The sequence below is a fragment of the Rosa rugosa genome, chromosome 3 (genome assembly GCF_958449725.1).
Source record: "Rosa rugosa chromosome 3, drRosRugo1.1, whole genome shotgun sequence".
In the NCBI taxonomy this organism is placed as follows: domain Eukaryota; kingdom Viridiplantae; phylum Streptophyta; class Magnoliopsida; order Rosales; family Rosaceae; genus Rosa; species Rosa rugosa.
The window spans coordinates 50090301-50109299 of NC_084822.1; the positions used below are offsets into that span (position 1 = coordinate 50090301).

The following is an 18999-nucleotide window of genomic DNA, read 5'->3' on the forward strand; positions in this document are numbered from 1 at the left end:
TTGTCCGGTGGAGAAAAGTTTTGACCCTAGTGGTGAGTTTTACTCAAATATTAATCACTAGTTTGCAGTAGGATATTTGTTAATTCTATGACACTGAGTAGCATAATCATGGTTGGTACCCACTGATCTCTGTGAATTTTGAAATTGAACTGTTTCTGTTTGGTTTTGAAGTACATTCCTAGCTCCCCCACTTTTCATTATCATCAGCATGAAAAACGTTCTGAGACACCAAAAATAATCCCCACATTTTGATAAATTAACAGCAATATTTTTTAATACATCACTGAGATATTGCATAGAGATGATTAGCTATCACATTAAGAGTAAAAGCAACGATTATGTTCTACTATGGGAAATGATCGAGACGCATGAAAAAGACAGACATTTGCATGAGCAATCAGCCCACCCATAATTAAGAAACAGAGAATCAGTCTTTTTATATTCTTTAGACAAATAAAAGCAAATATCAACCACAAACATCAAATTGATATGCATTAGTAAGTGGAAGATGCTTTCTTTTGGTATCAATAATAGAAGATGTGCCTCAAGTGACAACACCTCAACTGGTATCTGTTTAAGTAAAAGAGAATTCGAGAGAGATTGATGAGAGAATTGTAGCATATTATTGAGAATATGAGCCCTATATATAGGGATTACAAAGTACATATTCTAATGTTACAAGGAATACTAATCCGTCTAGGATTAGGAATTCTAGAACTTTCTCTCCTATTACTACTCCTAGTTTGATAAGGCACACTAAGTTGATTTTCCTTCAACACTCCCCCTTGCGCCGCTCAAACTTGGTGGTGACGCTTCATCCGTTGCCTCGTTAAAAACCTTGCTCGAGTGAAAAACCATGTGGGACAAAAATAAACTCGAGGAGGAGAAAAAGAGTACAACACGTCCTCTACTCTTCGAGATCGAACATGTAGACATCATAACTCCCCCTGATGTCGATATCTCCCCCTGATTGCTACAATCGTGGGAGTTCGGATAACTTTCTCAATCTGATGCTCTTCACATGTTTCTCGAAGGTGGATTTAGGTAACGACTTAGTGAATAAGTCCGCTACATTATCCTCTGATCGGATTTGATTCACTTCAATCTTTAGAAGTGATTGTTGTTGCTGATTGTAAAATAACTTAGGCGATATATGCTTGGTGTTGTCGCCTTTGATGAAACCTAACTTCATTTGTTCAATACAAGCTGCATTATCCTCATGAATGCATGTAGGTTCATCTGTGGTAGACTTCAAACGACAACTTCCTTGAATATGTCGAATCACAGACCTTAGCCATATACATTCACGTACGGCTTCATGTAGAGCAATAATCTCTGCATGATTTGAGGAAGTAGCAACAAGGGTCTGTTTTGTAGACCTCCAAGATATCGCAGTGCTTTCCATGATAAAGACATAACCCGTTTGGGAGCGACCTTTGTGAGGGTCAGAGAGGTACCCTGCACCAGCAAAACCCATCAAAACATCATTGTCGTTTTGATGGAGGGGAGTAGGGAAACGCCGACCACCATGGACGGCGGCGGCAACATGGCCGACGGTCAACTCTTGGATGGTGGCTTTTTGCCTTTTAGGGTCCGATCCCGAAATTCCGTCATTCATTTTCTCTCTGTAGGGATAGAATAGGCCCATATCAATCGTACCTCTAAGGTATCGAAAGATTGTCTTTACACCAATCCAATGGCGGGGTGTTGGCGTAGAGCTATGTCTAGCTAACAAGTTCACTGCGAAGGAGATGTCCGGTCTTGTGCATTGAGCTAAGTACAATAATGCGCCTATTGCACTTAAGTAGGGCACTTCGGCCTCTAATGATTCTTCGTCCTCATCCTTTGGACGAAACGGATCTTTTCCGGGCTCAAGACTACGACCAATCATGGGAGTACTCACAGACTTTGCTTTATCTTCATTAAAGCGCCTTAGAATTTTCTGAGTATATGCAGACTGATGGATCAAAATCCCATCACTACGGTGCTCGAGTTCTAAACCGAGACAAAACCGTGTTTTCCCAAGATCTTTCATCTCAAATTCGGATTTCAAGTATTTAGCAGTTTCCTTTAACTCATCTAGAGTTCCAATTAGGTTCATGTCATCGACATAAACTGCTACGATTGCAAATCCGGAACTTGTTCTTTTAATGAACACGCATGAGCATATTTCATTGTTGATATATCCCTTCCCTATCAAGTAGTCACTTAGACGGTTATACCACATCCGTCCGGATTGTTTTAATCCATATAGTGAGCGTTTTAATCTTATTGAAAACGCGCTCCGTGGTTTAGAGCCACTTGATTTGGGTAATTGAAGTCCATCTGGAACCTTCATATATATCTCTGAATCTAGATCCCCATAGAGATATGCTGTAACCACATCCATAAGCTGCATGTCAAGTTTTTCGGAAACTACCAAACTGACAAGGTAGCGGAACGTTATAACATCCATTACGAGAGAATACGTCTCCTCGTCGTCGACTCCAGGGCGTTGTGAGAAACCTTGCGCCACAAGGCGGGCTTTATATCTTACCACCTCATTTTTCTCATTACGCTTTCTAACAAAGACCCATTTATGGCCAACAGGTTTTACATTAGGGGGTGTCTGCGTTATAGGCCCAAACACATGTCTCTTTGTTAGTGAATCCAATTCAGCCTTAATCGCATCTTTCCATTTAGACCAATCCGCTCTTCGTTGACATTCTTCAATAGAGCGAGGTTCGATATCATCATATTCTATAATTCCTTTAGCAATATGATATGCAAATGCATCATCAATAGCCATAGAATTTCTATCCATCATCTCATGTACACTAGTGTAATTCATGGAGATCTCTTTATTCTCTGGAGTTGGTTCTGACATTGGAGCGTCCCCCAATGATGTCTCTTGGACATAACCATAATCCGGAATATTCTCATGAAGAAGAAGAAGAAGAAGAAGAAGAAGAAGATCCCAGAAGAAGAAGAAGGAATCATGTTGATACCAATTTAGGTCTTTGGGTATCACATTGATACTTTTGAGAGTTCGGGTATCAAATTGGCTTTGGCAAAATAGTTTGGGGACGGTAGATGAATTTTTCTAAAAAAAAAAAGGGTAAATTTGTCATTTCACTTTTTTTTGGGGACCCACGTGCTTGCCACTTCAGCAAACAGACGGCGCCGTTAGAAAATTTTGACTGAAGTATCACGTTGATACCAATTTAGGTCTTTGGGTATCACATTGATACTTTTGAGAGTTCGGGTATCAAATTGGCCTTGACAGCATAGTTTGGAGACGGTACCTGAATTTTTCTCTTCTTTTTATATATGGTAAGTTTTTCTTAAAGCCTTGAATCTGGGATAAGTTGTATCTGGTAAAATAAAATAGGTGCTGCTCGTCTATATAATTAGCCATCTTCTAGATTAATAAGACTCCGGCAATAATAGCTCATTCATAGAGAGGAACTTCTAGTTCCCTTGACGCCTTGATTATTCTTTTGGATACATATAAATAATTTTTTTCCCGCGCTCTTATCTGACCAATCATTATTTGTTTTTCCTCGTTTGGTTTATAATATTTTGTAGTACCCAGGACTTTTCTCAGAAACGTGCATGACCTTTTCAACAACAGAGAAAAAAGCCATCGAATAACAAAGAAGAAAGTTGTTTATAGAGAAAAAAAAAACAAAACCGAGTTGACCTATTGACTTGCTGGTGCACAATTTTTCTTTATATGCATGTATGACAGGTTTTGGAGGGAGATCAATGTTGTGTTGCATATTCTACCAAACATGGAGCTCTAAGAAATCTAGGGAAGCCATAACGACTTGATTATCTGCAGAAGGTAGAAATATTCCATTCCTTTGCTCCTATTACTTTGAGCTAGTTCTCATTTTTTTTTTTTTGGCAATCAATTACTTTGAGCTAGTTACTGGGTTAGTTATACTCTTCTTTTTACTATTGATGTTCTGAGTGCTTGATAGGTGATAATAAGTTTTGTAGCGTCAGTTTTATAACATGTAGTGAACTCGAATATTGGGCAACCATTCGAAAATGAAAATGAAATGTTGATTTTGTATAATTACTAATCCCCAATTTCCTTATATCTGTTGCGTAATCAGCATCGACACAAATTATAGATCTCCACATTCTTAGAACACTTTTGTAAACCGTGAGAAGTAACTTCCCTTATTCTAACCTTTAGCCTTCAGTTTGTTATTTGTTTTTCCTTTGTCCAAAGACAGTAGTGGTTTGTTATTTCTTATTATATGAAACTATGAACTGTCATAATCTTTCTGATAAGTTTTTCTTCTGCCTAATTATTTCTAAAGTCTACATCGATTTTGTGCTAGCCAAAAATTAATCTTGGTTTTGTATCTTGGGCCTATAACTGTTTTCGGATGACCCTTTGTGCTGTTAACTTGGTTCGCTCATCTACAAATTAGTATTTACTAGTAGTAGAGACTGCAGATGCATGCTAAGAACTACATATTACTACCAGAAGTTCCAGTTCCCTTGTTTATTATTAACAGAAGGATAGCTTATTGCAGGCTGTGTTGATTTGATCATTGTTAATTCGGACATGGAAGAGTCACATGCTAAAAATCTCAAAAATAAGCTGAAAGGGATATCTCCCATATCCTCCGAGTGTTGTATCTACAGGATTCCAAAGCGACTACGTGACGTGAATGAGAAGGCTTACACACCTCAGGTGGTCTCTCTAGGTCCGCTTCACCATGGAGGAGAAGGCCTAGAAGCCATGGAAGATCATAAAATGCGGTATGTGAAGGACTTCTTTGAAAGAACCAATGTAGACCTGGAGGATTGTTTCAAAACTTTGAAGGAATGGGAAGCACAAATCCGTTCTTGTTATGCAGTAAACATTGAATTTAGTGAAGAGAAACTGGTGGAAATGATTCTGGTTGATGGAATTTTTACAGTTGAGGTCCTGCTGAGGAGTGCCTTCCCGACACTGCAACAGGAAAATGACCGGATATTTGGGAAACCATGGATGGACAGGGATGTAGTATATGACATGTTGATGCTTGAAAATCAGCTCCCATTCTTTATCCTCGAATATTTCTATTCCTTAGCCCATGCCAGTAATACTATTCCTCTTGAAAATGATATGGGGCTTTCCCTCATTAAGCTCACCCATAGCTTCTTCGAGGAAAAGGTATATATAAGGCCACTGGAAGAGGTTTCAAACAAACTCTCGCAATATTCAGGAGCTAGAATACAACATTTTGTTGACTATATCCTAAAATGTCATCGGCCTTCACCTTCTGAGCTCCCACCCAAAAGAAAGCTCGACACTTTGAGTATACCAAGTGCGACGCAGTTGAAGGCAGCTGGAGTCAAGTTTATGGTGGTTCACGACACAACCCTATTTGACATTCAATTTGAGAATGGTATTCTGAAAATTCCACAGTTACGAATACGTGGTTCGACAGAAGTTTTCTTTCGGAACCTTATTGCCTATGAGCAGTTTGAGCTCCATGATCATTACATAAGTGATTATGTATTCATCATCGACCACCTGCTTGATAGTTCCAGAGACGTGGAATTACTTGCTAGGAGAGGAATCCTTGAGTCTAAGCTATCAGATAGCAAAGCAGTGACGACTTTTATTAGCACCCTTGACTTGGGGCCGATTTTATTCGGGACAAATTTCTATTTCACTGAGCTTTGTGAAAAGCTGAATGAATACTACGGCGACCCCTGGCACAACTGGAAGGCAAGTTTGCAACAAGATTATCTCAGTAGTCCATGGGCCATCCTAGCTATCACGATTGCAACTATTCTACTAGTACTCACTCTAGCTCAAGCAGGGCTCTCCTTTGCGAATCTTACAAAAGATTGATGGCAACATTTCATCAGATTAATGTACTTTTATATATACACGTGTGTTTTTGTGTTTGTTGGTGTCTGCCCCTCCTGTAAGTGTAAGGATAAAGATTGATTATCTACTTATCTAGTGTATTCTAATTATAGGTAATACATAAATAAAGTGGAGATGCTGGATAGAATGCTTTGGGATGATACATTTGACATTTCTAAGTTTTTCAAGGGAAAAATTCCAGAGAGATGAATACATAGAACTCTAATCCATCTACTAGTGCTAAGCTATGACTGCAAATCTTCTGATATTAATGGCATCATCAATTAGAGTACTATATCAGAATGAATTTTGGATCAGGAAGGCTACACCGTAATATTATGAACTACATTTCCAAATTATTACCATTACCAAAGAATAAAATGTTATCACGTCAGGTAACTAAACATGTGAAAAGGAAAATGAAAGAAAAGGAGAGAACCAATACCTCAATTTGAAGTATCTTTTCTACCCAAATCTTCTAAGTTTTCAAAAGATTCCTATTAAGCTGCATCAGAAGAAATAAAGATCTTTAAACAGTTAATGGCTACATTATATCTCATAGACAATGCATCCATTATTACTAATAGAACAAACCAATAGCAAGTACATGATTTTCTGAACAAGCTACTTTAGAAGTTTGAGAACTTACTTCCATCAAGAGTTTTTTCTTGTTTTTCCTTATAGCAAGTACATCTATTTATCCAGCTTGGCCTGGATTTTCTGAAGGGTGTTCTTTCTGTTATGTGGCTGGTGCACTCCTCATAGTCACTTCCATGGAATGCATTTGTTCTAATCTGAATCTGGGTTTGGTACTTCGGTACTATCAGTAATCATTTATACTTGAGAACGCCAATGAGCTTAAGAACTCCTAAAAGGTACTGAGTTGAACTCAGATCAGTTACTGCAACAACTACACCAAGCTACGTGTTCTTGCATGTAGTGTTCACCTGATCAATGAATCATGTAAAGTAGCTTCTGAAATCTGAACTCATATTCTGAGAGAGTTGTTCTTCAAACATGAATTCCATGTACAAAGAATGTGTTTCCTCTATATGTAAGTGTTCTGCTCTCAGCTCCTACACACCATATATGGCCTTGCAATTGCAAAACTCCTTCCATTCCTGCTGTTTCCCATACAAACTTGAAAAGACCAAGAGCCCTGTCCAACTGCTTCACCCCACTCCAAATCATCGTCTCCTCATCTGAAGTCACAATCCTTCCCATGCACAGACAAAGACTCTTGTCACTAATGCTATAAAGACCACCAGATAAGTCTACTTCAATATCTCTAACATGCCCATAGAGGTAATATAACAAGAGTGTGAACAAACACTGGGATGAATGACCCAATGTCTTGGACAGCTTCTTCTGCACTAGGCTTTCTTGATGTCGTACTTCCTTGAATCCAATACTTTTATCAACCAACACATCCTTGATTTGAGACAGCCCCTCTTTCATGACCTCAAGCTTCGTCACATAAAGAAGTAACTCCCTGTCGTTTTTCAAACAATCAATAAGATCATTGAACATCTCAAGCAGGTCTTCCCATTTTTGCAAACCAGAAGAGTCGGTAATCTTTGCAGTTGAAAGGCGCATCCACGAAGCCGAGTCATCATCATATGAAATGGATGTGTCAGCCAAGAACTTCAGACAGCTAGAAACTATCTGCTGACCAATCCTCGTCCCTTTGCTCGGGCACTGATAATCTACAACCTCCAACTCACATTTCAATCCATTTAGTATCTCCTCAAGCGTGCCGGTCCATATACGGTGCTGCGTGACCTGCGGACATATCTTCACACGCACCGTCTGCCTCTGCTGTGCAGTAATGTTCAGAATGCTACCCACTACAGACATGGACTTCACAACCAAGGCCTCTCTTTCCCTTGGTTTACTGAAACAGACAAAAGGGTCACATCCTCTGCCGCCAGCCCACGCCACCACATCACTCCACAGCGTCTGCTGAACCAATGGAGACCCAACAAAGACCCTGGCAAGTGACTTGAAAGCAACCATTTTGTGTTCAGCTCGGCCATTCACGATAATCGAACCATCATTGATACTAACAAGCCTCCCATCAATCAAATCCACATCTTTAAGCAACCGGGTCAGTTTCGTTAACTTCGGAAATGCCTTTCTATACCATTCCAGGGACAGAGGCTCCCCACGAGACTCCTCTGAGCCATGGTATAGCATTGTGTTCAAATGCAGGGCTCCATTTCGCTTACCCATTACATGCCTCGCACCGTGGATCACCTTCTCTATATGTCTAAAGGCCATTGTTATACTGCTGCTGCTTCTTCACTGCGGCATTTTATCAAACACCTGGTGTGCACTTTTTTCCCCCCCACTAAAATCAAGCGTGTGAACGTCTCAACTATTTGAGCGAAAGTCGAGATAAACAAAGGTGATATGTAAGCATAAGGAGGCTGGGATCAAAACCTATGCATAGAATTTCGCGACGGCTGAAGATGCCGGAACGAGAGAGACGACTGCCGTTGATGACCGGAAAACGCTTCGGCTTTGTTTGTAAGGACTTGGATCTTGGGCTGGGTTGGATCCCAGTGATCAAAAATGGGCTTTTTGGGCTTTTATCAAATAATTGACTGTTGGGCTTGGATTGGATATTTAATCTCCGAGTGTTTCTGGTTGATTTTTTTTCTCTCTCTCTCTCTCTTTCGTACTAATATAAAAGGGCTTGAGCAATCAAGGCTTTAGATGAGGGAGAAAAAGATTTAACTGAAAAATGTGGGATTAAAAAGTAGCGTTGAACATGGTTGTTTTTATAAAGAAGGAAAAAGGGGGAACCTTTAAAAAGAGAATTTTGTTAAATTTTTTCGTCCATTGAATTGGGTAAAAAGTACCATTCTTTTTTCCTACCAATTTTGACCATTACAGTGTTAACAAACTTTCAACTTGTGTACTTAATCCGGTGAACTGCCTGGTCTTTAGTGTCTTTTGGGTCCCCAATCCACATTTAGAATCATGATAAAAGAGGTTTATGTTGTTCTTTCACGAGCATGAGTCTTTCAAATGTCCTGTCCCAAATTATGGGTTTTAGTTCTTTATCAAGAAGAGTTTAATTCCCGACTCAAACATGCATGATTATATTTCTCAAGAAATTAATTTCCCATCGTTATAACAAAACATTGCAAATTAGGTTAAGTAGTGGGAAGAGGTGGGGGATTGGAACGGATAAGGAGTGGGATTGGCAAAAATTTAATCTTTTTAATATTAGAAAAAACGATCATTGATCCCACGTAAAAACATGGTCCATCCCGCAATCATCTTGTATACGGATGACTACATAGTTTACAAGAATAAAATTCATGAGCAAACCAACATCGTTTGAACTTTAAGTACTCGTGCAATCCAAGTATCTGTTGAGGGCTTGTAAGTATGTGCATTTTCTCCAAAACCTCAAGGTGATCGAGAGGTCAAATGTCCATCCTTCTAATTTCTCAATCCGGCCATTGTGAGAAGGAAAAGATCAAAAGATTATGTAGTCCGACCTTCTTCCAAATAACAATTAGTAAATGATTGGTTAAACGTACATAATGCCGATCAAGTAGTGAATATCATAACTACTAAACCACTGTTTATATGAATGTATTTGCTTTCTTTCTTCTAATTAATTTGCTAATTTTTCATGCATGCAATGAGACAAAACCAGACTTGCTGTGATGGAATACAGATCGAGATGGAAATCATGGAATAATAATATTTATAATGGCACAAAAACCTCAATATTGAAGCTTAGCTAGCCACTAGCTTGCTGGGCAGTGCTGTGGAAATTATTGAATGAGAGGTACTTCATGACTAGTTCTCGGTTCTCACTAACCAAACTTGCTTCTAATTTGCTAATTTTTCATGCATGCAATGAGATAAAACCAAACTTGCTGTGATGGAATACAGATCGAGATGGAAATCATGGGATAATGATATTTATAATGGCACAAAAACCTCAATATATATATAAGCTTAGCTAGCCACTTGCTGGCCAGTGCTGTGGAAATGATTGAATGAGAGGGACTTCATGACTAGTTCTCGGTTCTCACTAACATGAACAATATATAAAGCATATTCTCTGAAGTAACATAAAGCCGACCTCAAAGTGAAACAAAGAATCTTGCTAAAAGCTAAAGAATGGAGTGTAGTAGCAGACACTAATTCATGTGTGGTTCCTTTTTGACCAATAAAATTTGCATTTTTCAGTTCTTAAACTTAGCTAAGCTGCCCCATGTCATGAGGTCAATGAGGGAACCCATGAAAGGTGTTTCTAAAAAGCTAGGGAATCCTATGTGAACTAGTTTTATATATTGTTCTAAACTATGTTCAATTATCTATTAGAGTTTGGAATTGTTTATCAATTAGATTATATATGCAATTTGTAAAAGTTAACCCCATCCGTTAATCAAAGAAGTTATAGTGATGTACGTGTAGTTATCATTAGCTAGGCTGACTGCTCATCATTTATTTCATTAATGCTCTAATGCACTAAAATAGATGATTGCACATTGCAGGACCCATGACAGAAATATCAGATATCACAGTTGGGGTTTCAGGATAACAGTTAAATCATAATGGCCTGAGTGGATTTTTCTTTTTCTTTTATCAGAAATTTGATTTCCTTCAATTAACTAATAAAAACTATGAATCTTACTCCAAAAGAAGTTGTTTATATGTACGCTTATATCTGATTAATTAATTAGAGAGTATTTCAGAGTGAAGTAAACAAAAAAGCACAATATTTGAAACGTTTATTGTTCATCCTCCTCCAAAGATCATCTTAATTTGAAAAATCAAGTAAATCCAAAGACGTTTAGCCATTGGATTACGTACGTTTTGGTTATCATTTTAGCGTTTTATGGGAAACAATTCATTTTATATAGCTAATCTGTTCATTCAATTTGAAGCGTTGCCCATATGTTAGATATATACGATAATTCATTTGAAACTTAAAATTAAGCCTAATTTTATGGTACAATTCAAATTGCAAAGGTATTAATGACAAATATTGCGGCATATAATTGAATCCAATAATTGCTTGAAGATAATGATGCCAAGGCCTTGCCTATCTTGCATTTCTTAACAGTATCACTGCTTTTCGATCGATTGTATGCATCATGCATGGTCATGTTTTCTGCATTTCCCTAAAAGAGATCACGTTCACCAGTACTTCACCCAACTTTTAATTGCATAAGATTAACAGAAACGGAACTTGCGTAAAATTAATAAGATAACTGATGTTCATTAACAAGGTAAGCGAAACCAGTGACAATACAGGGTGGGGTGATCGATCATCGAATTTCATCAATTAAGCATGACATATATGTATTCTTGAATCCTTTCACTGGAAAATAGAAAGATCGAAAAAAGAAAGAAAGATATAATGAAAATGTTGGTCCATCATGGATCAAAATTGAATCTGTTGAAGTTGATATAGTCCCTAATTTATATATTCTTGAAGCTGCATATAAATATGAATTTGATTTCTCAGCTTTAACTTTTGAAGATATATTCTGCATTTAATTATAGATAGATGTATACAATTTGAAAATCTAAGTGTAGCTAGCTATAAAATTCCATTTTTGAATAGTGCTCTTCTTTCACGTTATTTTAACCAAAAGCATGTGATTATGGTCCATGCATGATGTAAACAGCTCGATGGATCCTTTAGCTAGCTATGCTATGTGTATTGCTTTGCAGATTTACATGTTTATGGGCAACTATACTGTATATATACGTCCTCATCGATTTTGGAATTTAACTGATACATTCCATGGACCACTCTTTTGGATAAAAGCATGCATTATTTCTTGCGAGGGAGAGAGAGAGAGAGAGAGAGAGAGAGAGAGAGAGAGAGATTCACTATATATAAGGAAGTAACAATGTTCATTAAACAAAAACACTGAGATTAATTATGATTAATAGTACACATACGTACATACAAAGCTACATGCCAGGCTATAGTTCATATATTATAAGATAGGGAGAAATTAAGCGCACAAAATGCCAAGTGATTAAGCTTTGTTGAGTACGTTCTTCGTGATCATCAGCAGCCACATTTCAGATTAAGCTCCCTTGCTAGCAAAGATAAACCTAGAAACTAGAAAAAGTAAGGAAAGAAAAAAGAAAAATGATAAAAATAGAAGAGGGTGATGTCTCTTCTCTCTCTCTCTCTCTCTCTCTCTGGCCCAAAAGGAGTAGCCATTATCATTAGGGAATGTTCTTTTTCTCAGTTCCTTCAGAAAAGTACAGCACCACCTGCGCGCATATAAACAAACAGAAATGTACATATTTACTTATATGATCAGTGATTAAGAAAATCATAACAAATTGATATAATGATATGGAGACTTGCCGGTACTAGATTCCCTTGGAGCATTGCATCTGAAACATTCCGTCCTGCTTGCGAAGTTGTGCTCATTGCACCCTAACCTGTATGTTTAATTATATTACGTTTCATTATTTTGTCAAAGAGATGTGATCACCAATGTAATCTAGATCGATGATATACAAAAGTTAACGAATGTACCTTGTGCAAATCCAGTCCCCGGATTTCCATCCAGAGCGACCAGAGCTGCCACCACTACCACTGCCACTGCCGCCAAATCCAAAACCGCCTCTAAGTGACCTAGGCATGTCACCGTCAAAGCCACCACCGCCACTAGAGGACTCGTCCTTGGACGCACCACACTTGAAGCAGCTAGAGCGGCTGGCAAAGTTATGAGCTCCACAGTTTCCCACGTTGCAGTACCAGTCACCAGGCCTGACATCCGGGCCGGTAGTGAACCCAAACGAACCACCAACACCTCCACCTCTTCCGCCACCAAAGCTTCCAAATTCACCACCTCTCTCCCCGGGCCTTGGCTCCCCACACCTCTGGCATGAGTCCCTCCTTTGGAAGTTGAGATGGTTGCATGACCTGCAGTTCCAATCTCCTGGCCTATTCATCTGAGGAATGAATCACAAAAAAAAAATATTAGTTACCAGTGAAATGCATGAATGTTCATATATCAAACTCCAAATTAAAGTCGACTCTGGGTTTGAAACAGTCCTTAAAGGCTAGGGCTCACCTTCAGAAAATGTACACGTACAGCTAGCTAGCTAGATGAAGTTGATCGAATAGAAATGGGGGTATTGGTGATTAAGGTGAAGGGGTTTGGGAGGCTTTTTATACTTGCTTAAGATGTCCTCGAGAACCGAGCATGGTGGATTGAGGCATCCAGTAGAGGTTTAGGTACGTGGGGTTTTTTTTCCTTTCCCTATTTGATATATATTCTTCATCACTTTAACTTCCTTGAACAATGGAATCAGAAATAACTAAATCGGAAAAAGACATAAAGAGAAAATAAAACTTAAATTCTAAAGATATAAAAGAAAGAAAAAATTAATTAGTTAGTGCTAAAGGCGCGCTTAGCTATAGATATCCTCTAGGGTTTAGTGTCAAATGCATGAATATTTGAGGTTCATAAATTTCTTGAGGTCCATAATTGCCCCTCTTGATTTAACAAGAAATGAGGATATTTAGTTTAGATTTTGAGCAAAATTATGGAAAATACGAGTGGATACAAAGGAAAAGAAGTTTGTTGTCCATTGAATTCATTTTTGGCAAAAAATTGATAATAGAAATAGTGTGGAGATGCATTACAATTAGCCATCTACACATATGACGTACGATTTTTTACTAAAAATTCTGGTGATTCTCACACGCAACCACACTCTTTAATACCAATTAAGTACGAATGCTAGCATTTTTCCTGATGTATGTACTGATACCAATTAAGTAAATAATATGGTCGATCGGTACGTATGTAACTTTCCTCATATATATAATTATGAAATTCTCATTACATAGCTCCACGTATCCAAAAGCATGATACGGATGGTCACAATTCTCTTCTGGTCGACGGATGATCACAATTCAAGTAAGAAAAACAAAAAAGCTAGCTTAAAAATTGTTCAGTCTGACAGTCTATGTCTCCTTAATTACTTGTTAATGATAGCTACTCATAAAAGAAGACACGAAACTAAGATGACACAGTTTTAAAACACATTCTTATGATAGAATAGACAGTATATCCTCTCAATGAGACCTAGTAGTGCGCTGCTAGGGTTGAGCGGCCGCCGCCCTTGGGCGTGGTTTTGCAGAACCTTCCCCCTTCAATGGGGTTCTATTCCTTCACCTTCTGTGGTGTCGGACCTTTGGAGCGGGGACTCTCGTCTTCCCTCCTTCTCATTTGATCCAATGACGGTCCCCTGCGTGGAGTTGGAAGCGGCCTGCTCTTTGCCGGCTCGATCGGCGTTGAGGATGATAGCCTATCTATCATCGCGGATGGCGGCTCACGGTGGTGGTTCGTCAAGGCCTCAGCGGGCGCGTCTCAAATTTGGTGAGGTGGGTCGGGTTGGTTTGTGCTTGGATGTTCAAGGCATGCCTAGACCAGATCGATCGGGTGGTGTTGTCACCGAATCGGTACTAGGTGAGGCTGACCCCGTCCGGTGTGCTAGGTTGGAACGATGGTTGATTCTTCTTCGACGAGGGTTGGAGGGGTTGCACTCGGGCCGCCTCTGGCAGAATTCGCAGATCGAATCGACGTGGTGGGGCATCCCAGATCTATTGCGCAGCTGCCTTCCCCGGAATGGTCTTTTCCATCAAGGTTTGGTGGAGCCCCAGATTGATTCAGACAGCGCGGCCGCTCGGATCACTGGGGTTTGGGTGCGGAGGCTTTCCAGTGCTCAGAGGTGGAAGCTTTCGAGTGCTCAGAGAAGAGATGGTGTTGGGGTGCCCATGAGCTTGGGTGCCCTAATCAGATTCGAATGGGCTTGGGCTGTTGTCAAGGCTGCTCTGGCAGACTTGACTTTGGTCTCGGGCCGGATTTGGATCCGTATTTGGGATCCTGGTCGCTTACAAATCCGGATCTTAGATCCGAGACAGCTGCTCATATTGATCTGGTATTTGTTCTGGTTCTTGGGAGTTTGTTTGTTAACTTTCGAGTTTTTGACACCCTCGGTTACTTTCAAACTCCTGGTGAGCGAATCACCTCTCCTAGGTGATCATATCACCGGTTACAGTTACGGTTACGGTTACGGTTACGGTTACTCATATATTTACACTGCTCTCGTGACATATGCAGTGCAGCGATGTCGTCCGACATCAAGTCACATGGTTACCTTTAATTTTAGATGCGTCTGTGCATCTTGCTATCCTTTATTATTTTCCTACTTTATAGATGCGTTTGTGCATCTTGTTATGCTTTATTGTTTTTCTTTCGATGCTGTTGCATCGCTCCATGTACTTCTCAGTTTCACTTAATATAGTTTGTCGTCTTTCCCTTCAAAAAAAAGTAAGAAAAACAAAAACAAAAAACATGTTTCCTTAATTTTCATGCAATTTGAAAGTAGCAAGTAAAATCATACTGATTTGACTTTGTTAAATTAATATACATTGTGGCCTAGTCCCCACAAAAAGCAAATAGCATGCTTTGTAACCTCTAAACTCAGCATATCCATACAGCTAATTGTTCTTTAATTATTGAAATAACCTCAGAAAATTCTTTTGACCGTCGCATATTTCGGACCTTATAATATATTTGCATTAGCAAAACTTTCTTTGTGGGTTTTTTTTTTTTAATTTGTTGAGTCCGCAGGATTGGATAAGCAGGAACAAAATTCACTGTTTTCTATCAGACAATATGAATATTCTTCACTCCTCAAAGAAAAACCTTAGGGAGAGAATTCAGTGACCCCATTGCTCTTATTCTTATCTCAAAGTTTATAACTAAGGAGTGTTCAGGTCTGCTCTCTGTAATTTGAGAACCCCACATCTTAACGGTGTCACTATATACAAGGAAAAATGGTTGTTGCTTTCCAAATTTTTTTGAATATTCCTTCTTTGTACTTGGAACTGGATTTTTTTTCCTCCCAAGTCAAAAGGGTTTTTATGCTAGATGAAGCCATGGTTCATTAGTTTCATTTCCCAAATCAAAATTCAAAGACCGTTCTTAGTCTATGAATTTGGAGGGAAATTATGGCAACCCCTTCACCTATATTAATTTATTCATATATTGAACAGCACTGATATTGGATAGGGTTGTGAATTGGTTCTCCAACTTAAATAATCCTATTAAATTATTTCATATTAGGTAGAGGTCGGACTATACATTAGTTCAACACAATTTGACGGTTGATTTATTATTATGTTAACTGTGTTATACTGTCAAATGTACGTGATCAACTTTCACATAGTATGATATTTATTTGTTTTTTGTTTTGCTTTGTTTGTATGATTTATTTTGATTTAACGAGTATCATTTATGATTTTTGTTTCTCTTATATACTTACTTAATATTAATTAATTGGATAAATCTACATGTAGAAAATCAAGCCATAATCGAAAAAAAGGAACCAATTAACTCTTGATAAAAGAGAACGAAACCATGAATGGTACTATATTGTCCATTGGTCCCCATGGCGATTGGCTTCCCAACCTTCCCTCTTAAGCCATCTTGAAGCTTTGAATATGAAACACGGCCACATGCATCGCTTATTATAAGATTCATCCTAGAACTTCCAACAATCACTTTAATCAGTATATCAATAGACATACTTTGCTCAATCACCACAATATCTGCATGCATCTTCCTCTATTATAATTCATTCTAGAACGTCCAATAATTACTCTAATCAGCATATTAAATTACTCTACCTCAATCTCGGGCACTCATATTCATCAAAATCTTACAAACAAAATAGTTCATAAAATAAGCCATCTCAGTTTCTCACACTCGTGCATGTCAGCTGGTTTAGTAATTTAGAAAAGGAAGAAGATATGTAGCCGTTGCCAAAACCAAACAGAAAAGCTGTTGCATGGTTATAAAGAGCTTCAAAGAACGTCCACATTATTATTAATCTGTGAAGCCAAATCAATTGAGAGACGTGAAGGCTCAAAATCAAAGAAAGAAAGAGAGATTAATTGGTAGAGTTTCGATAAAGATAGTCGAAGCTGATGATGACGGAATAGAGGAGTGAGTCTTCGAGGTTCAAATTTTGACCATCTTTTTAATCTTTCCTTTTTCTTTTTTCTCATCACCATGCCCAGTACTACTACTGCTACTGATATCCCTAGCTTTTTCACTGTCACATTGTTCCTTTTCCCCTTAGTAGTTGTACTACTACTCATCCTTGCTCACAAATCTTGGTTTTGAATTTACTATTCAAGATTACTAGGCATATGTTTTTATTGGGGAGTGGTAAAGAAGGCTGTAGCAAACTGTGAAAAAGCAAAAAGAAAGGGAGGGGACTGATTCGATTCTCTCATTGGGAAATGCTTCCATGCATGACCATGACCAAGCTAAGCTAGCCCAACGTATAACTCTTTTCACTTTCTCTTTTTAACCTTTTTCAAATACGACAAGATCGATTGTAAACAATTTTAACTCAAAAGTTGATTTATATGTAAATGTAAATACATAATTAGGGTTTCTGTATATAGTTACCTGACCTTGGTTTGTATCTATGTGGTTATGCCTATTATCATAATCAATGACGCAGTCAGAAGGTAATGAGGTTTATAAGCTATAAATCTTAAAATAAAGAATTCTGGAGTCCATCAAAGAATTTTTCTCATATTTTATTGATGGTAATATAAAAGATGGAGTCTGCAATCGTTTAAATTTGCTTAATTAAATACCAAAAAAAAAAAAGCCCTAGGGCCACTAAGAATCAAGCTTAAAAGCCCACAGATTAAATCAAAATAAATCTAAAACGAACTAGAAAACCTAAATAGCTGGAAAAATAGTGAAATACAGTTTTGAGGCCCAAAATGACCTCGAAAGCCCAAAAAAACCCATATATGGTAGCAAAGCGATAAGTAGCTTCGTTCTCTTCTCGAAAATGTATAATAATTAGCATTCTGATATTGAACGCCAAATTTGCAGCGTACCGATTTTACCCTTTTCACAATCAAGCTACTATTCAATCCTAGCTGCCATCCATTCTACATCAATCAAAAAATAGGATTAAGAAAATCTTAATTTAATTTTTCATAAATGCATACTTTATTTAATTGCATATAGCTAACATGTAATAAAGATGATAAAGAACTCTACTTTTCAAACCAAAGATAAAGGTTTTGAGCGTTTTGAACTTAACATATATCATGTTAGACAATCATAAATTAACTAAATATAAAAAATTTAAAGAAAATTGTCAAAATATCAAAACTAGCTAACAAAATGGTGAGGGTGATAAGAAATCCGGCCTCCAAGAATAAAGATAAGCATGTTAATCATACCGTACGAAATGAAATTAAGCTCAAGACTTTGAACCTTCCAAAGATCCATGTACAATAACTTTTCTTTGTATAGGACAAACAATGGAAGCTATACACATACGTGCCTGATAAATCATAATTTCAAAAATTGAGCAATTAGAAATCGACTACGAATAACAATCAAGAAGTACGCCCAAAAAAAAGGAAAAAGAAAAAACGAATATTTCAGGGTTCTACGTAATGCGTGTTAGGTTGCATGCACGTGAGGTAGAACAAGGGATGAGTGTGAGGTCATCACACACAATGATAAAAGTTTGCTCTTTTCCTTTACTTTTTAGTCCTCCAATATCTTTTACATTATGCTCTCTTCTCCTCTAATGTCCACCTCTTTGATTTTTTCTCACGGTTTTCCACCCTAACAAGCACGGCTAGTAACCACATCCGCAAATAAGTATGCTACAGCTTACAAGTTACGACTACAAGGAAAAACCTTTTTCAGTTTTAAGATGTGGATCATTTCTATTGTTGTGGAAGACGTTGATTTAGTGTTTAGGATCACAAATCTTACCGTATTTGTGTATGACATATTCCATGTTCTTTCGTTGCTGGATTATTTGAAAAACTTAATCTACCGGTGAAAAATCATAACCGATGTATGATAGAAGCTTTGAAACTGTTCTTGAGTGAACTTGGATGACCTTTTTGGAAACAGAGACTCGGTGCCACCCCATTTTGATCTTAATTTCAACAGACAGTCTAAAGCCTAAACCATTCAATTCTCAAATTTGTTACCTTTTGAAGATGAAAGTAGAAGTAATGGATAATACTGCCAAAATAAACTACAAGAACAAAAATGATGGAC

The 18999-nt window shown here is 38.0% G+C and overlaps 3 protein-coding genes across 4 annotated transcripts; 1 reads left to right on the forward strand and 2 right to left on the reverse strand.

The window, feature by feature from the left end:
• The first annotated feature begins 4564 nt into the window (after positions 1–4564).
• Positions 4565–5845, forward strand: LOC133737895 (putative UPF0481 protein At3g02645). The gene has a single exon (XM_062165368.1). The coding sequence runs from the start codon at positions 4565–4567 to the stop codon at positions 5843–5845; it is 1281 nt and encodes a 426-aa protein (XP_062021352.1).
• On the reverse strand, positions 5789–8546 carry LOC133739147 (uncharacterized). 2 transcript variants are annotated; one of them, XM_062166878.1, is made up of 3 exons: positions 6513–8546; positions 6309–6368; positions 5789–5919 (listed from the first exon to the last, which is right to left on the reverse strand). In XM_062166878.1, the coding sequence occupies exon 1, from the start codon at positions 8141–8143 to the stop codon at positions 6875–6877; it is 1269 nt and encodes a 422-aa protein (XP_062022862.1). In that variant the 5' UTR covers positions 8144–8546; the 3' UTR covers positions 5789–5919; positions 6309–6368; positions 6513–6874. The 2 variants fall into 2 exon arrangements, with proteins under 2 accessions (XP_062022862.1, XP_062022861.1); XM_062166877.1 differs by lacking the exon at positions 5789–5919 and having other exon boundaries at positions 6053–6368.
• A 3211-nt stretch (positions 8547–11757) lies between these two features.
• Positions 11758–13082, reverse strand: LOC133739884 (uncharacterized). Its single transcript, XM_062167704.1, has 4 exons — positions 12943–13082; positions 12402–12820; positions 12228–12304; positions 11758–12130 (listed from the first exon to the last, which is right to left on the reverse strand). The coding sequence occupies exons 2-4, from the start codon at positions 12818–12820 to the stop codon at positions 12111–12113; spliced, it is 516 nt and encodes a 171-aa protein (XP_062023688.1). The 5' UTR covers positions 12943–13082; the 3' UTR covers positions 11758–12110.
• Positions 13083–18999: the final 5917 nt, after the last annotated feature.